Consider the following 20196-nt stretch of genomic DNA (forward strand, 5'->3'; position numbering starts at 1 on the left):
GTATAAATATTATATTATATTATATTATATTATATTATATTATATTATATTATATTTATTATATTATTATTCCGGGTCATGTGGCCAGCCTGACTAAACTGCTTCTGGCACAACAGAACACCTTGACATGTGCCAGAGCACACAAAAACGCGGTAAAGCCAGAATTCAGAGCCTACCAGTCCTGGTTCTCTATTGGTGGAATGAGAATACTTACGACTGAACTTCCTAGGGTGGTTATGTGGGTGAAAGAAAATGAGAATTGTAAAGCAGATTTTGAAAGTGCTATAGGAATTATTTAAAACTGATTCTGGGCTAGAGTTCCATGTACTAAACTTGGGTTGCAATTGTCTTTATCACTTTTGCACCAAAACAAATTTGTTTTTCTCTTTCTCCTTTTCAGAGAATGCACAGCACAACCATGCTTTGGGGAAAGGCAGAAACGTTTCTGAGGCTTCCCAGGTCATCCTGCAACCTTTCTTTGGAAGCAAGGCAAAGAAAGGAATGGCTCTTCCCAGCGCCCCCCTGCACATCCGGAATGCCATCCTGGCAGCTGCCCTCTTCCCAGAGTTTCTCAAGGAGTTGGCTGCTCTTGCACAGGAACACTCCATACTCTGTTACAAAGTATTTGGTGACTTTGAGAATTTTTATTAGGTTTAAGACTTTTTTTTTTTTAAGGATGTTTTAATTTAAAAAAAACCACAGAGATCTACTTATAAAGGAAAATTCTACTTTATGTTCCTGGTAATACTTGATTGGGAGAAACTGTTACACCTTTATTTTGGGCCTTATTTCATACTGTGCAGCATAGACACTTGATGTATTAATGGAACGATTTCTTATTTTACCATATTCCCACCCTTCAACTTCCTTACCTTGAGATCCCTTCTTTTAAACTCTGCTATAGACACTTTTGGTTAAAAAGGCACAATTGTGTAACCAGCTGAAAGGTGATTTGCTTTTGTGGGTTGTTGTTTTTTCTATCTAGGAAAGTTGGTTGCTTCCTAAGAGTGCTTACCAGGATGAGCATGTCAAATCTGATAAGCCTTTTATGCAAATAACGTTTTAGGTATCTATTTGCCAGGGGAGGGTCACAATTCCTTCCCTACTCTCAGCATTGTGAGTGGCTGGAGTTGTGAATCCAAATGGATTCAACAAATATAAGCCTGCGACTTGCTAGAAGCAGGTGCTGTGCTCAATACATACCATATTGCCTTACACTGTGGACAAGTCTGACACTCTCAGCTGTTGATTCCTTTGAAGTTTAAATGAAATGAGTAAATGGATGTTGAGTGCAGACTGTATGGAATTCCCTCCCCCCCCCCCGGTCATTTCTCAGCATTCTTTGAAAGTGCTAGATCTCTACCTAAACTAAATGCTCAAGCCTTAAATTTTAGTAATATTTGCACACAATGAAATGTTTCTATGCAAACCGTAGCCTTTTTTGGTAGACCATATTTGTACACTTTTATTGATAAGCTGAACACAAATACTCCAGTTATTGTTTGAGTAGTGTTAAAAGGTTACCTTCATCTGGGAGTTGTTACTATCTTATTTTTTAAGTACTATTTTTTTAAACAAAATTGAAAAAAATAGCCTGCCTTTATAAGCTGTGTTTTTTTTTCCTTTTTAGCTTAAAATGTTATTTTGGTTCAAGGAAAGCTTTGTGGTATTGTAAAACACTAGCTGTTTATTTATGATGTATGTTGACTTGTCCTAACATTGCACTTTTGAAGGATGGCAGAAATGTTTTGCTCCCTAGTAGCAGAGAAGAGGATGTTATTTGGGACAGATACACTAGAACCTGTTGCAGCTGCTGTCCAATAGCTTAAGAACATTTTCTTTTGTGAGTAATGAGACTCATTAGAACGGGTCCAAACATGATGAATTGCTGCATTACAGCTGCATTTCAGTTTGTGCTAGTAAGAGTAATTGTTCCTCCAGTGCTGAAGTTGGCTTTGTGTTAATAGTGGCTCTGTGCTTGAAAGCCTTCATTTTCTTTTACAGTAGGTGAATATGACAAACTGCTCCAAAACCAATGAAAACAGTATCTGAAGACAAGACTTTGCTCCTCTTTGTAAATTCCACATTGAGGTACTAACAGTAGCAGTTGGGGTTTGCATGTTCTATGCTAGAACATGGCACCTGAGCAAATGGGAATTTCACAGACATCTTTCGGGAGGGTTGCCTAAAATGGTGTGTATATTTGTTTAGAAGTGCAATAATGGCAAGAGAGGGATTTCAGTGTCCCCATTTCTTGCTCCACTGGCCTACTGTGACTGGGTCCATTTGCTTAGTCTCCTCTCCCACCATCATCCATGGGCGGATTTAGAATCCTGCAGGCCATAGAAATCAAAGAGGAGAGAGCTTCTTCCTTTAGCTTCTCAAAGCATTGCAAGCTGTAAAAATCTTACGCAGGGAAGGATCTGCCAGTCCTGTTACTTGGCCCGTTCCCCATGTCTGGTGACATCTTCATAAAAAATAAAATGATCTCATAATTCTAGTCCTGCTACCTTCTCTGTGGGAGGCGATCTATCCTTTTGATTGACTGATTAATTGTGTATGTGTTAACTGTAGCATAATTTTTTAAATTGCTCTGAAAAGACATTGTATTTTCATGCTCTTATTTAAAGTTAAGATAGGTGAGGTTTTTTAAATAACGTGGGTGTGTTAATCACATAAAATGTGATTATATTTGCTGCATTTGAAAATCAGACATTTAAAACGTTGGACATTTGAAAACAAGCAAGGCTACCATAGTATGGACTATGTAGTAGTTTCATGAAATTTTGACAGCTTGTTGCTGAAAGGGAGCAATCATGTGCACACAACCTCGCAATGTTTAGGCTTGGTTCAAGGGTTAACAGAGCATTTAATAGTGGTATAGAAAAGTATAACAGATTACTTTGTTAGAAACTATTCATCTTTTGTTTGAATCATGATTACAGCAGGAAGGGCAGATTCCACTTGTTGGTCAGTCAGTGAAATGTAGGCCCAGGATATGGCATCTTATATTAATTGGGGAAGGGCCATAGTTCAGTGGCGGAACATGTGCTTTCCACGAAAAAGGTCTCAGCATCAATCCCTGGCATCTCCAGGTAAGACTGGGAAAGATTCCTGTCTTAAACTCTGCTATTAAGTCAAGTTGCCCTCAAGCCCTTCACCAATCTTCTGAGCTGCATTCAGTGGAGATACTTTGTGCCTCTCTTATCTAAGCCACTGTTAACATTTGTGAAGTTAGGTTCTTGCTGAGAGTAGAGAGGGGATATTTTGTCTCTGTGGATTTTAATAAAATTTAAAAATATGAATTGGAGAATTACTATACACAGTCTTTACAGTGACTTTTTGGAGGGTTAGTAATAGAAAACCACAGAATGATATACACAAATAAGTAAAAAAGACAGCTACAAATTGCTGATAAGCTTGATGATCCTTGACACATAGGAGTACAAAATACAAAGACTTTGCTATTTTGGCTTGTTTCATGGCAAAAGGCACCCAAATCTTTTTTTTTTTTTTAAAAACAACAACAACCACTCCTCCAAACATCTCTGAAATTGAGTGCTGCAGTCTTCTGGTGTAATTATCCAAGCCATGATTATAGCACTAATTCAAGCTGTAGTGTTGTAATTATTCCTATATAAATGCCATCTCAGGGAAAGTGAAAATTGCATCTTGCTTAATGTGGCTTTGGATTGCTTTGCATAAGTAAGCTATTTGGAATAATTTAGTGATGGGTACTAGCCCAAAAAGGCATTTAGAAAGCAAGCTAGCCCTAAAATACTTCTGCAGCGGGAATAGTTAACAGCTTTCCTTAAGTCAGCTCAAATTAAGCATTTTGCTGATTTGACTACCATTCTACTAGGGTTTGTTGTGCATATGTTAAAGTGACTGGATCTTTGTGGCCATTGATTTAACACTCACATTCGGCCTCTGTGTTCAGGCTTGGCTTTAAAAAAACACCACTTTTGGTTTTAAGTAGAATATATTCCATTGCCCTGTCTCTACAGTTCTCTCTATGCGAGTACATTCTTCCCACAATTGACAGCTCATGCCACCGTCACGTTATCTGTCGTTAAGGTGCCACAGCTACTCTAATTAGTTGGACTATGTGAAAACTGACTTTTTAAAACAGTGACAAATTCTACTCCTTGCAGAATACAGGAATGTTAACCCAAAGATGCTGTATGCAGAGAAACTAATTTTTTTTAATCATTCTTTGATTTTCCAACAGCAGTTTGGGTGCTTTTTAATCAAACATAGATTTACCAAGCTAAATGTTGTCCAATCACAAAATTAATAGCAGATTTTATTTTTTTCCACACCCAAAAACATATTTTTAAGACCCCTCACTGAAGAAATTTGCAAAATTTAAGTTTCATCCCCTAAAATGACACACCCTACTGCTTCTTAGCAATCTTACAATATTAAAGGAGGGGAAAAAATAAGTCTCTAATGTGCTTCCTGCATTTGCACCAAGATTAGTGTGTGGCATACTATGGCCTAGCTGCTGCTACAACGTAATTTTTTATATACTTATGATATTCTTTACACACCTTATCTCCTTAATTGTAGAAAATGAGGAGGACTGTACTCTCAATTTTTGTGGGTTTCATTTGTGTGTTTTCTTCCAGCTTATTTATTTGCAGCACAAAAAGACTTTAATACAATGAATCTGAATTCAGTTGTCTTTAGTTTCTCTATTCTAAGCACTTTAAAGACATTTCCCTACATCACAAAGCAACTTATGAATATACTGCTCCTCAACATGCTGCTACATCAACTACTGTTCTCTAGAGCAGGCTTCCTCAACCTTGGGCCTCCAGATGTTTTTGGCCTACAATTCCCATGATCTCTAGCTAGCAGGACCAGTGGCCAGGAATGATGGGAACTGTAGTCTGAAAACATCTGGAGGCCCAAGGTTGAGGAAGTCTGCTCTAGAGTCTCCCTGTTGCATAGGTTCAAACATATTTGGATGTATCCTTTCAGTTCTCTGCATCCCACTCTCCAATTAATGATTTCAACAAAACAAAATACAAAATACATTCTCAACACCACCTATTCCTGACAAGAGGTCATGCAAAATATAGTAGGTTGTTTACAGACTTTTAGGGTAAGGCTGAAGTTATCACAAGACAGCTATATGTTTTCTTCTCTTTGCCTCTTCATTACAATGCAAATTATAGCATTTCACCCCAGTTGCAATTCCTATGTCATCTTTCAAGGGCAGCCTTGCATCCAACATATTACTGTGGCAAGCTCTCATGCCTCTAAAAGGGGACAGAGCTTACACAGCTAAGAAAATGTATTCCTGGATACTCACACTTTGTCCAGGAGAACTGTCAAGCTCCAAACCTGTTCACCTTTAAAAACAAACAGGACAGTGATCAAGATTGGTGGGATTACTCCTTCTTGTCTTGACTCAATGTCAGTTTTTCATCCACTTGCTGCTGCTTCCCGAATAAAAGGACAATTTGTGGATACCTAGTTAATAAAATGTAGAGCTGGATGCTTCTAATTCATTGATAAAAAGTTAAAGTTACCCCGACCGTTAGTTGCGGACGACTCTGGGGTTGTGCGCTCATCTCGCTTTATAGGCCGAGCGAGCCAGTGTTTGTCCAGCAGACAGCTTCCGGGGCATGTGGCCAGCATGACTAAGCCGCTTCTGGTGAACCAGAGCAGCATACGGAAACGCCGTTTACCTTCCCGCTAGAGCAGTATTTATTTATCTACTTGCACTTTGGCGTGCCTTTGAACTGCTAGGTGGGCAGGAACTGGGACCGAACAACGGGAGCTCACCCCATTGCGGGGATTTGAACTGCCAACCTTCTGATCGGCAAGCCCTAGGCTTTGTGGTTTAGACCACAGTGTCACCCGCGTCCCTCTAATTCATTAATACCATACTTAAATTTGGATTGATTTTCTCCAGAAACTATGCAACGTTAAACTGCAATGTCAATAAACCAGAGCCTTTCAGAACACTTCAGGTCAGTTTCTTATAGTACTGAAGTAGTCTTTCTACTAACTTACTGTTGACTTAGGTGAGATAGAAAAGATACAAGCCATTAGAGTCTTGTCTAGAGTCCCCTAGCTATAATTTAATCTATGATATTAGAGCTGCAGAGAGTACCAACTCAATCATCAGTGAGATAGTATCTTTGTTAATTTCAGAAGCAGATTACCCATTAAGTTCACTAATACCACCTTCACAGTAATGAGTCCCACAGCTAGGCCACAATTTGCAGGGGAAGAAGTTTAGTGAGGATACTATATCCAAGCATGTTTGCTCAGCTATCGCTTAAGCAGCTTTTCTAAAAAGGGGAGGCTGAATATTAGTCTTTAACTAAGAATAATACAGCCAATTATACACACCTGTATCCCCTGTCTCCTTTCTAGGGAAGTTAGCTGCATGTTTAGTTATACAGGAATAAGTGCTACAAATTATTACTTTTATTACTGATGGAAAAGCAGCATCCTTCTGAAGAACCCATTTATGATAGAAGATTGTTTCCCTCAAGAATTAATGCTGTTAAATGACCTTTGCTAAAACCCACTTCTGCTAGACTTGACAAGGCATAATGTATGCACATCATGCCTATGCTAACTTTCCAGACCCCCAAATATATTCTTGGAATAGTAGATTTTTACAGCTGCAAAAAAGTGGTTCTTTCCAAAGCTCCTACTACCGTGGACACTGTATTTACAATGTGGCGTCTATGGCAGTTAAGCACATAGTATCCTTGTAATAAGGTCAGTAACCTCTACAAGATTTAGTAACACCATTGGGAACCAGGGTGATGGTACAAGATTGGAACTAGCTCAAGGTACAATAACTCCCTGGAACTTGTAAAACAACATTCCAAGCAAGCACTTCCTCTACACAAAGTTGATGGCTAGCACTCTCATGTTCTGGTCAAACACCAAACAAGAAAAACAACGAAGCGGCATGTTTAATTCTTAGCTTTTTAAAAAACCTGGTTGCTTGTTAACTACGCTATCTTTGTCCACAGATTTTGACAGACAAAAAGAGGCTTATGAATCTTACTGGTTGCTTTTGGTAGAAGAGTTGATGCCAAAGTTCAATTTCAATCTTAATAACTTGTTTCAAATTATTCTTATATAGCCAAAGCACCTATTGCCAGAGTTGTATTGAAAATGGTAATTCAAACACTAAAATCTGGCAAATCTATCCACCCATGATTTATTGAATGCATAGCATTGTTACATTTTGGTACTATGCATAATATTCCTAATTCATTGCTACTTTCATATAGGAATATTCATTCAGATAGTTCATAGATACCTGAAAAGAGCTTCTGCCTAGGATGGAGATACTGTACATATCTAGATGTACATCTGAATCACCTACCCAACACAGAAGCCTGCTAGTATACATAGGGCACACTGGGTGATGGTTTCCATCAGTTTCATTCAAAACAGTACAAAATACCTACAGGGACAGACAGGTGTTCTATAGAACAGAATAGTACCTAGTTTTTATTAAAAAATAAGACACAAAAGGCTTTGTATTTAACTTGGTAAGTGTTATGGCTTCTCTAATTTTGACACTGTGATGGCTTATTATAGCCAGCCAGTATGGTGTAGACACAGCATGAAAATGGCTATATAATAGGTAAAAGGTAAATGACCCCTGGGCAGTTAAGTCCAGTCAAAGGCGACTTTGGGGTGCGGGCTATATAATATAAGACAACAAAGAGGAGTCTGGTATTATGAGTCAAATGAGGTTTTATATCACCTATGATCGTCGCCATAAATGACCACTCCACTGTGCTTTCCCCCCCATACATTTGATCTGGAATTTAATTGCCACTATCTTTGTTTTGAGTGTGTTGTTTTATAACCCCTGTTACAACTACTGTATGGACCTATATACCTGCAACTGAGGAAAACACACCATGCGTCTAGCAAAGAATGCAGCTGAATATAGTCTATGAAAGCTTATGCCGTAACATTTGTTAGTCTTTTTAAGGTGCCACAAGACTTTGTTTTTTGCTGCACATGAACCCCTCTGGAAATTGTATAAACCACACACTGTTAATTAAAATGTAATGTGAACCAAGAGACATTAAAACACAAAGCTTTCTTTGCAGAAGTGTCTTCTACAATTTCCATTCTCATTACTTTGGGTTCCCACTTTGGCAGAAATTGATGGATTATAAACTCATGTCCACTGTCAGGTCATCACCATCACAACTAATGCTTCTACCTTAAGGCAGTGACCAGACTGGGCTGAAATCTGAGGACAACGGTGAAATGGTGAATGGTTGCACATTGCCCCTATAACTTGTATTTGGTGTTCTTACCTTTTGGAAGCATTGGTCTGTTGGATCTCATCTTTCATGTGTGTTTACTCACTTAAGCTTACATCTCAGCTGAACCAATATAGAACAAAAGGCAACTGCAATAGGCACTATGGGCCACCTGCTATTACAAAAATATATAATTCCAAACCATAAGCAACATCTGTTGCTTATAATACTTGACTTCATGGAGCCATGCAGCTCTGTGATACAAATGCAGCCTTTGACAACCCACTTTTTAAAAAAGTGTTGAAGGTGATTTAATTCTCCCCAGCAAAAATAAGTCCATTTAAATGTTACTTTTTTAGTGCTGATAAATAGTTATTCTTATGTACAAATGTTACAATCTTCATTACTCTAGTGTCTTGAAATGCCAGGCTGTTTCCTTTAGATATTGGGGAAAACCTGCAGTCTCTGAAATTTGTTTGAAGAGCATCATTTTGGCTTCAAAAGCAAAACAATTTTACTCTAGGTTGAAGCCTAGAGTAAGGGGTCATTTAGAAGGACTTAGCTTAAAATTCCAGAAATGGGCAGCTGAGCTGCTTGACAGTTATCCCTCCCCACCCAAATATATAGAACTGTGATCATTCTAAACACAAGAGATTGGCAATTCCCCCCCCCTTTTTATTAAGGTTCTTCGTTTTGTTTATTTTCTAAATCAGAAGAACTGACTACCTCATTCTATAGTTGTTTGTGGAACTACAGGCAGCCCTGTTTAGGGAAGTTTTTAATGTTTGATGTTTTATTCTGTTTAATACTCTGTTGGGAGCCACCCAGAGTGGCTGGGGAAACCCAGCCAGATGGGTGGGGTATAAATTTATTATTATTATTATTATTATTATTATTATTATTATTGAAAATTACATTAGAATGAAAAGAGTTCTTCCTCAGAGAGGGCATAGTTTATTACAGTAAAAAATAACCACCCCCCCCCAATAAAACAAAGTTTGATGACATGTCTGGTCTGCTTAATGAAACATCAATACTGAAATAATACCTTTAATATATTATTTACATTCCCTTACTCCTATAACAAAAGGCTTGCTTTTGAACAACTGTCCATACAAGCAATTGTGGGTTTTAAGTCTCTTGAGTACTTTACAAACTTAGGAATGCTCTGCTTTGATCATTCACCCAGAAAATACCTTAAGAAGTATTTAAGCTACTTCTGAAAAATATTACTAATAAATTGGAAGAAAGATTTCATTATATGTTACAAAACCAGAAGCTTTCATACAGAAAACTTGCACATTATACCATTTGAATTCTTTCTTTGCATACCTTATGTTCCAGTTTGACAGCCACTTAAGAGCAGGGGTCAGCAACCTTTTTCAGCCATGGGCCGGTCCACTGTCCCTCAGACCTTGTGGGGGGCCGGACATTATTTTGAAAAAAAAATAATGAACAAATTCCTATGCCTCACAAATAACCCAGAGATGCATTTTAAATAAAAGGACACAATTCTACTCATGTCAAAACACGCTAATCCCTGGACCGTCAGTGGGCTGGATTGAGAAGGCGATTGGGCCGCATCCAGCCCATGGGCCTTAGATTGCCTACCTCTGCTTAAGGGGATGATGGCCTGAGTAAAGCTGAAAAACTACAGAAAGTGGCTGCAGTTAACTTGATACAGTAAGCAAGAAGTGAATGAAGTCAGTACAATGGCTTGATTGTGAAAGATAGAAGTATCAAGTAATTACCACTCTGATAACAGCAGCGAATATCAGATATGGAATTTTCACCGCAGGCTCCTATGATAGCAGCTTCTCTAGTATTTGTTTCACCAGGACAGGGTCTGAGCGTCCTCTTGTTGTTCTTTGAACCTGTCCAATAAGCTTATTCAGTGCTTTTTTGTTGCCCTTCTTTATGTCTGCCACCTTGAAAGAAAAATTACAAAACAAAACTCAATTTTGAGCAACATCAAACTAAAGCAAAAACACACTGAAGAGACTTGCTGCTAAATCCTGGTCTTCACGACCGGAAAAACCAGAGCAAACCTTGAGAACTGGCAGGTTATTTTCTGTTCTTGATGTGACATCATAAAACGTGACAGTTTAGCAACCCAGAAGCTTAGAATGATTTTATTTCATTATCGTAATATTAAATAGTACAATCCTTGTGTCCTTTCTCACGTTTCTATAGAGCAAACTTAAGGTCTACCAGGATTTAAAGATTCCACATTTGCAAAGCAAGGTTGTTGTGCAGCACAAAATGGCAAGCTAAGCTGGACTTTCTTTTTTTGCTAACAGCAAGCTTGGTGTTGAGAGCATGCATTGTGAAATTAGACTGTTGCCCCGATCAGTCTTCACCACTAATGAGGTGAAGGAACATTACAGCACTCTACAGCAGGCTTGTAATGGAGTCGGTTACAAGAGGCAGTGCATAACTTTCCGTTAGTTGGACCAACAAGTTATCTCACCAGTACAGCAGATATTTCTCCATTAACTTTTTTTTTTTAGATATATACATGGTGTTTTTCAAGAGCAATAAGTGATTTCACAGATTAAAAAATATACATTAACCCATGTATGTTGTTTGTTTGTTTCTGAATTCTGAAACAAGTTCCTGCTCAGCAGGAAAACTGGTGGGGTGGGGAGTGAACTGGTTTGCTTGAGCACTTAGCAATTTAACAGTATCCCAGAAGGAGGTATGATTGGCTCGAACTCTGAACTGGAGCACTGCTATTCAGGCAGATATGGGGGACTTTTGGCTCTTCAGATGATGTTCGCCTGACCATTGGCTGTGCTGACTGGAGCTGATAGGAATTGGAATCCATCATCCTCTGGAGGACCACATGTTCCGTAGGCCTGAACTAGAGTGTCGGGATACCATTTTACTACAGGCCCCACTCGTTTGAAAGGAAGCTCTCAGCACTAAAAGAGCAGCAATGAAAGTTTTGGAAAGAATAAAGCAGGTCTGTAGAACCTGCTACTGTTATGTCAACCACAGCCCACCAGCCATGTACTCTGATCCGCCAAAAGAAATCACAGCCTTTCCTAGTCTTGTAAGGTAAGACAAGAGTCCTATAAACCCACTAGCTGAGATGCATTTGGCTTGGTGGGTCATATGAATCCCACTTCTGCATCAGAGCAATGGTTCCTTTAGTCCAGCGGTTCTCAACCTGTGGGTCCCCAGATGTTGTTGGACTACAACTCCCATTGTCCCTGAGCTCTGGCCTTGCTAGCTAGGGGTGATGGGAGTTGTAGTTCAACAACATCTGGGGACCCACAGGTTGAGAAAGGCTGCTTTAGTCCATCCGCTTGTTGATGGCAGTGGCCACCCAGATCTTCTGGGGAGCCCACAAGCACAACATGAAGGCAATAGCCTTATTGTTGTTCCCCAGCAGCTGGTATTCAGTAGCACCCTGACTCTGAACTTGGAAGCTGCAAGCAGACATCGTAACTAGTACCACTGGACTGGATTGAAGGGAAGCAGTGCATTCAGAACTTGCATCCTACTTTTAGGCTGAGCAGGGAGTAATCTTTGGACTTAGAAGAAGAAAAAATGCAGCTACTCAATCTCACAACTATACACTAATTCAGGGTGTGATGGGGTAGAGCTGCCCTGTGGACACTGGTTTCATTGCTTACCTGGGCAAGGGCGCCAACAGGGCTGTATGGTGGCACTGGGGGACAGTCACTAATCTTGGGCAACCTCACTGGTCCCTAGGAAAGGGGAGCAGCAGTGCCTGTGGCAGGAGGGGGGCTCCAGGACCCGACCCAAACACACCACTACTGAGTGTTTGCCAGCACTTGAATTAGTATGTAGTACTAAGAGATATGGCATCTGCTTTGTGGCTGTAACACATGCACAGCTTCTGCAACACCTAGACACTTTTCAGATGACTTATGGGACTTATTATTATGCTTAACTGAGAAGCGATCTTTCAAAACCGTTCAGAATGTAAGGTATTCTTTCACTCTTCCAGTTAAAAGCTCTTATTAAAGCAAGATACCTGTTCTGTCAACAAGTGTAACCAAAGCTGAAGGGCTTATTCAAATAATTCTATAAACAATACAGTTATTGCCACAGTATTGGAAAACCAAGTAAGTTCTCTTCAGGTAATGCTTGCTTGCTGAGGGGAAAATCTAATTTTCCCAGCACCCAAAACATAGCTTTCTGTTGCTGGGGCAAAATAACATATTTCCTCAGGGCTAGCACTGCAGTTTCTAATCCGATTGCCAAAGCCACAGAGGAGGTGGTTGCAGATTTATAGCACATAGAAGGTTGCTAGATAGTCCCAGTGGCATCAGTGATACGACACAACTCTCCCTATCCTGTTTTGTGACTCTAAAATAAACATTGCTTCAAAATCACTTACAGGGGCTACGTGGCAGTATGTATCAAAAAGGGTCTTTCACCATCCCCTACTTCTATTCCCAAACATCCAGCTATGTTCTGCCGTTTTGTGGCATGATTGGTTTGCTCTTGGAACTGAATAGTTCTCTCTCTGCAAAAAGACTATGGTTCCAGTAGTGGGTGTTTTGTCTATTATACAGGAATTGGACACAGTCTTACTTGTCCTGGAAAAGGGCTTGCAGGATTATCCTGTTGATATTGAAGCCGTTGTGGCAAATACTTCGATTAGTTATCTGGAAAAAGTCCTAACTCATACATAAGATCTCATGGTAGTGTGAGCATAGAGTCACCAATTTAAATAGTGTCTTATAGTTTAGAAAAGCAGAATCAAAACAGCCTTTGATTTTTCATGCCCGCCTCCACTAGAATACTAGTTAAAGAATTAAATACTCAAAATCCATGTTGTTACTGAAACAAAAAACACTTGTGCTCCTTGATCTGTTCTAATGCTCAGACTGTCTCTGCTTGCGCTTCAGTACCAGCTGGAAAATACAGAGGTACTTTCATCAGCCACTGCAAATTAGTTAGCACGATGAAGGTCAGACAGACCTAGCACACGCTCATTTTATTTATCAAAAGCTCTCTGCAAAGCTGTTAGCCTCCACTGAAGGGCTATGGGCGTGGGTAGCATTGTTCTCGATAGATGTTAGCATTTTCCCTACTGCATATGTAACCAGACAACATTTTACTTAACGTTAAGCCATTCATTGCTGCTTTTCCAATCTGTGCTCTGGAGAGAACGCAAAAGCACTTACTCTTTATAAAGCTAATTCTGGATCTTTGGAAGGATTTCTTTTAATTTGAAAGGATTTTTTTAATAAAAAAAATTTAACTGTAAAATTAGAAGCTTCAGGTGGAGATATTTTCTACTTTGCTCCTATTATTCCATGCAAATGCTATTTTGCAAGCGTACAGTCTATACAGAATATTCACGTTAGTGTAGAGTTGCTGGAGTCAAGGGGACATGGATTTAAGTTGCCATCTCCTGCAGCCACTTCAGGTGTCACAATGCAATTTCCCTCCCATTTTCTCTGAAGAGTTTCCAAACAAAAGGGCAACATGAAAGGAAGGTGGCAATTTAAATCTTTTATCTCCACCACCCACCCTGAAGAGTCAAAGTCTCTTGTTCCCAATTTCCCAGGGTTGCTATCAATATCACCTCTTTCTGATGGGCTCCCATCACAGTCTGACAGATGCACTCAAGCTCATTCTGATCCTGCAACAGTTCAAGCTTCTCTTCTTTAACAATCAGAGATGGAGTCTTCCCTTCCCCCTTCCACATCACTTCCAACACCTGCAGCATCAAGATAAAGGAAAATCAGCGCTTGAAACATGTCTCTCAGAAGGCAAGGATGACGTTTGCAATAAGAAGAAGGCAAAGACGTATTAACGGGCATAATGACTCCCATTCTGACACAAAATCAGAAATCAATCTACTGATGACATCCCATATCTAGATGTGCAATGCATGTAAAGTTTCCTACTTCTCAGGTAAGTTTCCTTTAGAAAAATCATGATCGCCTCTTTTTGGACTTGCATTTCTAGTTCTCTTAGAAAGCAGGGTAATATTTAGTCTCATGTGCCAAGCAGGTATTTTTTAATTGTGGCACAGGTATGCAAGGCTAAGTCTCAATCCTACTGAGAAGATATTTTTGGTGACCCTTGTCCAATCATAAAAAGCGTCATTAGAAGAGTCCCATTGTCCCACATGCCTGAACATAAACACCTCTACACTTTAGGGTCTACGGTATTGAGTACTACTGTAGTTACTGCCCAAAACAGTAACACTAGGCTAAATGAATACTTCTCCTGGCTCCTAATGCTGTTCGCAGGCTCCACATAATAAAGCATCTCACATTTGGGCTCATCACAGTTCAATAATGTGCCACAATAAAATGTCTATTGATCAGGCTTGGTGGAAAATCTTTCTCATATTTTCTTCCTTTATAAGGGATAATTCATGTCCATTCTTTAAGTCTGTAAAATGCAGCATCTTCCTTTTGGTTAAAAAAGGGCACTCTTAGCGGAAGTCTGGTCTCAAATGTACTGTTCAAAGTTAAGATTACTAATGCAGACTGGTTATAACAAACTGGTGTGTACAAGTGTGTGTCTAATACTATGGATTGAATACATATTCCAGGTACTTTTTGGATCTCTTTCCCTGCCCCTCAATGATTGCTCATCTGCGTACCATGACGATTTTGACCATAACTGTGAATACCACACTGCGTTGGGACTGCATAGCTGGTAATACTTATTAAGGGTGTGGTCTTTGCATATGCACACCATCTGAACCCTATCTGTTATTCCATGGAGTATGGATAAATGAAATTGCAAAATGAGATTTAGTTGAGATGCCTGCATTGCAGGGAACACTTGGCTAGATGATCCTCAGCGTCTCTTCCAACTCTCCAATTCTATGATTCTGAATCTCCCATAGAGTTACCATTTAACCAGGCAACTGTTACTCTGCTGACTGTCAGTGGGAGAAAAAGGAGATTAGCTACATAAAGGCAGGTCATAGACCACAGAGGTGTGGAAGGTTATAATGCAGAACCCTGTGGCAGCTCTAGCCCAGTTATCCATCACTGTGAAGCACAGCTGGATGAACTTAAGTGTCTGTCTGGAATAATTATTAGTTAAAGTTACAGTGCTTTGTAGTTGGGCTCTGATACCTTGGAAAAAACCCTAGAGAATGGGGCTATTTATAAAAAAGCAATTTCTTTGGGCAGTCATTTTCTGTATTCCCTCTGCTCTTATTTCAGAGATGGTGGCAGAGAGGGAGAGAGAGCGCAGAAGGAGAGAAAGAGACCTTTTAAAACAGCTGCTTCTGTTCGTTCCTGCACTGAAGACATAATTGCATGTTTGGGCAATTGCAATCTGCCAATGCAGAAATGACTGTCATGTTGGAAATTCCATGTTACTAATTCACCAAAGCTAAGAAAATGGAAGTGCTTTTTAATGTAACGCTCCCTAGCACAATTAGCATTGCTTTACACAAAACAAGATCAAAACGAGATGGGGGAGAACTAACAAAGTTACAAATCTTCCCCCACAACGGATGAAATTTCTCCCAGGGCTACAAGATCACCTGGTCCAAAGTAACGGTGCAGGTATGTGGCAAACTACACACTGACACTATTTGAGCCCCTCTTCAAATTAATCTGCCTTGTACCAAGTCTCCAAGCTGTTAACTTGCAGTTGCATTTGTTTGGTCGGAGGCCACAAAATTTGCCATAACAAAGCAATCTCACATAGCCACTGTGCAACTTGGTCTCATTCCTGAGACAGTCAAGGCATGTGATGGTGTTAAATATATTTAAGTAAGCATATCAGAATCTTTTGCAGAGAAGAGATAGGATAAAGACCCTGTGTTCATCAGGGTTGACAATATATAGTATGCGACTAGATGGACCACTGACATTACTCAGTGTGAGGCACCTCTCTATCTATAAAAGCTGGGATTTGTGCAGCTTCCCTGTCAGAGCTCTTAATCAAGGAAAACACATCTCACCTGAAAGGTTCTGTTGTGTAGATATGAATTAATTGGCTATACAGTAAGCAAACAAGCACACACCTGGAAAGATTCTCTGGTTACTGTGTGCATAGGTTTGGAAAAAAGATTTGTTTGGGAGTGCTGCAATTACACAATGCAGCCATATTTCCTCTCATGGCCACAGAACATACCATTTCTAATAAGGCTCACAGCCCTTCACAATTTGAGCTTCCTGATCCGCAGAAAGCATAAACAACAACAGAAACAGAAACAGCAGCAGCAGCAGCAGCAGCAATAACCCTGCTGGAAGCTTCCAACAATGTGTACATGTGTTGCCTGTGTGCGTGTGTCTCAGTTTGCCTAGCCCATCAGTGCTGCAGTTCAATCACCCCACTCTCAAATGCAGCAATTCATTCACTGTTGTGAATGCGTGTATATAGCTATTTGTGCCCTCAGGCCATCCAATCTCCCTGCCTACTGCTGAGAATCGTTAGAAACATTTGTTATTCTTCAGACATCTAGCCCATCAACGTCCTCTTCTAAATGTATCAAGGATGCTGTTTTTCACAGGATCAACCAATAATAGCCAAACAATGACATTGTTAGTTGGTGTCTTCATTATTTTGGTTATTAGATTGCATTTGTGAAGCCCACCCTGGATTTGAGGTGGGTATAAATCTTGAAGAAGTTACTAATTTAAAGACACAGAGAATACGAGTTCTATTACAAACAGATGAAAGCTAAAATGTCCTCCCCCAACGGGTAAAAGGTAAAGGTTTGACTGGATGCTTAAGTCCAGTCAAAGGCAACTATGGGGTGCGGCACTTATCTCGCTTTCAGGCTGAGGGAACCAGTGTTTGTCCACCAACAGCTTTCCAGGTCATGTGGCCAGCATGACTAAACCACTTCTGGCGCAACGGAACATCATGATGGAAGCCAGAGCACATGGAAACACAGTTTACCTTCCTGCCACAGCGGTACCTATTTATCTACTTGCATGGGTGTGCTTTTGAACTGCTAGGTTGGCAGAAGCTGGGACAGAGCAATGGGAGCTCACCCCATTGCATGGATTTGAACCGCCAACCTTCCGATCAGCGAGCCCAAGAAGCTCTGTGGTTCAGACCACTCCCTCCCTCCCATGAACACAGTATATATGTTTTGACAAATTGAGAAAAAAATATTAGAAATCTAAACTCTCTCTGTAAGACACTGAGCTGGTTTACAGATTTTAAAACGAACTATGCTTTAATGTGAATATAAACACAATGTGCAAGCTGATGTGCCATCTAAACCTGGGCTTGTGCTTTGTTTCTCTCCAAACAAACCATGAAAGGTAAGGTTTGTACTTTGTTTACCACTCATGGTTTGTTTGGAAAGAAACAAACCATGAGCCTAGGTTTGGATGACACACGAGTCAGACTCTGGCTACTTTCATTAGCAGGAAGGAGTGCATAAGGAACTTTCCTGTAGTGTGCAAAGCTCAATCACATTATACCATAGTTTGTGACATGTGAAGTGGACCACTGAGAGCGTTGATAGGTGACCAAATAGCAATGCATTTATGGAACTTCTGCAAAAAGCATGCAGAGGACACTGGGTAATGGTACCATGCCAACCTGCTTCATACAATACATTTTTTTCAAATTCTTATGGTTCAGTGCTCTTAAAAATACTGTCCCATCCTTTGCTAGGCTGCTACTGCAGAAGAGAACAGAGGTCATATCGCAGTGGCAATCATGGTGATTAGCTGCCAATAATGTTCATATAACTGATGCCTCTTCACAGGGACAAAACTGCCATTCAGTCTCAGTTACAGACAAGTCCAAGATTACTGTACATGCCCCATGAACTATAGTCACAAGTTAAAAACAAGCCAAACACACACACATGCTGTATAAAAATGTTTAAATCATTCATTCATTTATTAATTAAAATTATATCCCATCCCATCTCCCAAAGGAGCTCAGGGTTACAAACAGCAAACCACAAAATAACAAAAAGTTATTTAAAATACATTTTGAAGAAGCTTGCATATCTCTTATATGGGACTGAGGTTTGGAGTACACATGGTAATGATCCTGTGTAGTTTTCTCCACGTCCAAACCCCCATCAATAATTTATTTTCACTTAAAGTGGCCTCTGAGGCTACAGTCTCCAATAGTAATCTAGCATTAGGGGAATATGAACTCTGGCAGCTTTTCAGCTCTAAAATGTGTCCTTCCCCCCATGCCAGCCATTTTGCGAGCCATGGAGAAAAACAAAAGGATACATTTTATCTTCCTCTACAGAGACAAAAAGAGATTGGGTGGGCAGCTGGCTATTTGAAGGTTGATGACAGGCCAAGAAGGAAGATTTAATATTACCCCATCTCCAAAAGCAAATTTTGAGTGGGGGTGTGGAAGTAGAGAATCACCGCCACATATGATTTTCACCCAATGCTGAAATCCTACCCACATTGCTCAATAGAGCTAAGTTCAAGTGAGACTTATTTCAGAATACATACGCACAGGATCAGCCTTACACAAGTAGGCCCAAACAAAGCTCCCTTTACCTTTTGTCGTTTCTTTGTAACTGAACACAAAAATGAGGATTATTGAGATAACAGATAACAGCTTTTTTTTTAAAAAAAGGGGGGGCATGTTTTCAAACTAAGGCCAAACAAGATATAACATTTTACAAATTCAAGACGCAAATGCACCGTGACACAAACAAGCTCATGGTGAAGGCAATGTTAAAAAGAGGAATGCTCACTTGTTTGGCTGCCGAGGAAGAAATCGTTCCGCTTTCCAGAAGGTTCAGAAGTTCAGCCAAAAGAAGAGGACTGACTGGACTAGACCACATAAAATGAATTGAAATAAGCAGAGATGCAGAAATACAGCACAAGCTACTCATCACATTTAATATGGTTGTATCAAAGTTGGGATGTGCAGAAAACCATCTGAGCAAAAGGCTCCAACTGTTTTGCCTGGGTTGTACATTAGGTTTCCCCATGACCATCCTAATCCAGTTTTGTTCATGCAATTTTAAACAGGAGGAGATGTGCTAGTTGCAAATGGGAACACGCATCCCACAGAGAGTACTGTAGTGCTGGCTGACATCTGTAGTCATTTGCACATTCTAATGGATGTTCACCCTCTTTTCTTCGCTGTTCACCTATATCTTGCAAAATACTTTTCTCCTTCACCCATTGATCTCACCCCTCTTCCTTTTGCAAATTAGTAGAATCAGATAAAGAAGGTTCAGTATGATTATTATGCATCAGTTGAACAACAGTAACTACTATGTAAAAAACTGAACCTTGAAGGTTACTGTGGAATCCTTAATCACTGAACAGTTTATTCAGATGCCCATGTGGTAACAGAGGACTACATTATTTACCATTATCGAAGACTAATATTTGTGTACAGATTTGCTTGCGCAAAAGTATAAACATTAAAAGGCCTCACCTTTCCTTTACTTCAAGGTTATACTGTTTTAAATAGCCAAGAATATCTTTTATAATCCAGCCAACGACCTTTTTGGGAGCCATTCCTGTTGCATTCACCACAGCTTCAAAAAATTCTACTAATCCATCTTCATTCTGCTCAGAGACAAAATGGTGTGTTAAGATGGCAGCAGCCGAACCAGCTATCCATACCACCAGAAAACCAAAACCAAAAAATAAAAACTCATATCCATGAGCTTTCGGGTCTTATCACATGTGGAATATTCTTAACCTCTTGGCTTCTCAGCTATTCGCAACAGTCAATTGATCAACATGCCTCAAGTTAACTTCACAATGCTTCCAAAAACTGCCACTGCATGAGTATTCAATAGAATAGCAAGATAGGCATGACTTTAGCCTCTCCACTGCTAGTTTTGCAGAAATTGTATACCCTTATAATTCGTGAAGTTTTTTGCTTGTGTGTGTGTGTGTATGTTTTCAGTTAGGCTGCTCTTTTTAGTGTTCTGAGACCACCAAATACATACACAATCAGAACGGCACGACCCACCCTGAAAGCATAGCATAGTTTTTCTTCCCTT

At 39.9% G+C, this 20196-nt stretch overlaps 2 protein-coding genes across 7 annotated transcripts in view; one reads left to right on the plus strand and one right to left on the minus strand.

Moving 5' to 3' along the window:
• Nucleotides 1-3509, plus strand: part of FHIP1A (FHF complex subunit HOOK interacting protein 1A) — an 87247-nt gene extending 83738 nt beyond the window's left edge. The window contains exon 12 of the mRNA XM_082237609.1: nucleotides 401-3509. Within this exon, the coding sequence (XP_082093735.1) occupies nucleotides 401-651 (251 nt within the window). The 3' untranslated portion in view covers nucleotides 652-3509. The remainder of the gene's footprint in view (nucleotides 1-400) is intronic.
• GATB (glutamyl-tRNA amidotransferase subunit B) overlaps nucleotides 1-20196 on the minus strand; it is a 57662-nt gene that overhangs the window by 8540 nt on the left and 28926 nt on the right. For 2 of the 6 annotated variants that reach the window (XM_082237689.1, XM_082237688.1), the window contains 4 exons: nucleotides 19620-19753; nucleotides 18925-19003; nucleotides 13837-13971; nucleotides 9302-10195 (listed from right to left, as the gene is read on the minus strand). In XM_082237689.1, coding sequence (XP_082093815.1) covers nucleotides 10070-10195; nucleotides 13837-13971; nucleotides 18925-19003; nucleotides 19620-19753 — 474 coding nt within the window. In that variant the 3' untranslated portion in view covers nucleotides 9302-10069. Of the gene's footprint in view, nucleotides 1-2838; nucleotides 3274-3525; nucleotides 5361-9301; nucleotides 10196-13836; nucleotides 13972-18924; nucleotides 19004-19619; nucleotides 19754-20196 lie in introns of those variants that run through there. The other 4 variants (XR_014223387.1, XR_014223386.1, XR_014223388.1 and 1 more) reach the window with 4 other exon arrangements.

The sequence above is a fragment of the Podarcis vaucheri genome (assembly GCF_965113315.1).
Source record: "Podarcis vaucheri genome assembly, chromosome: 9".
Lineage (NCBI taxonomy): Eukaryota > Metazoa > Chordata > Lepidosauria > Squamata > Lacertidae > Podarcis > Podarcis vaucheri.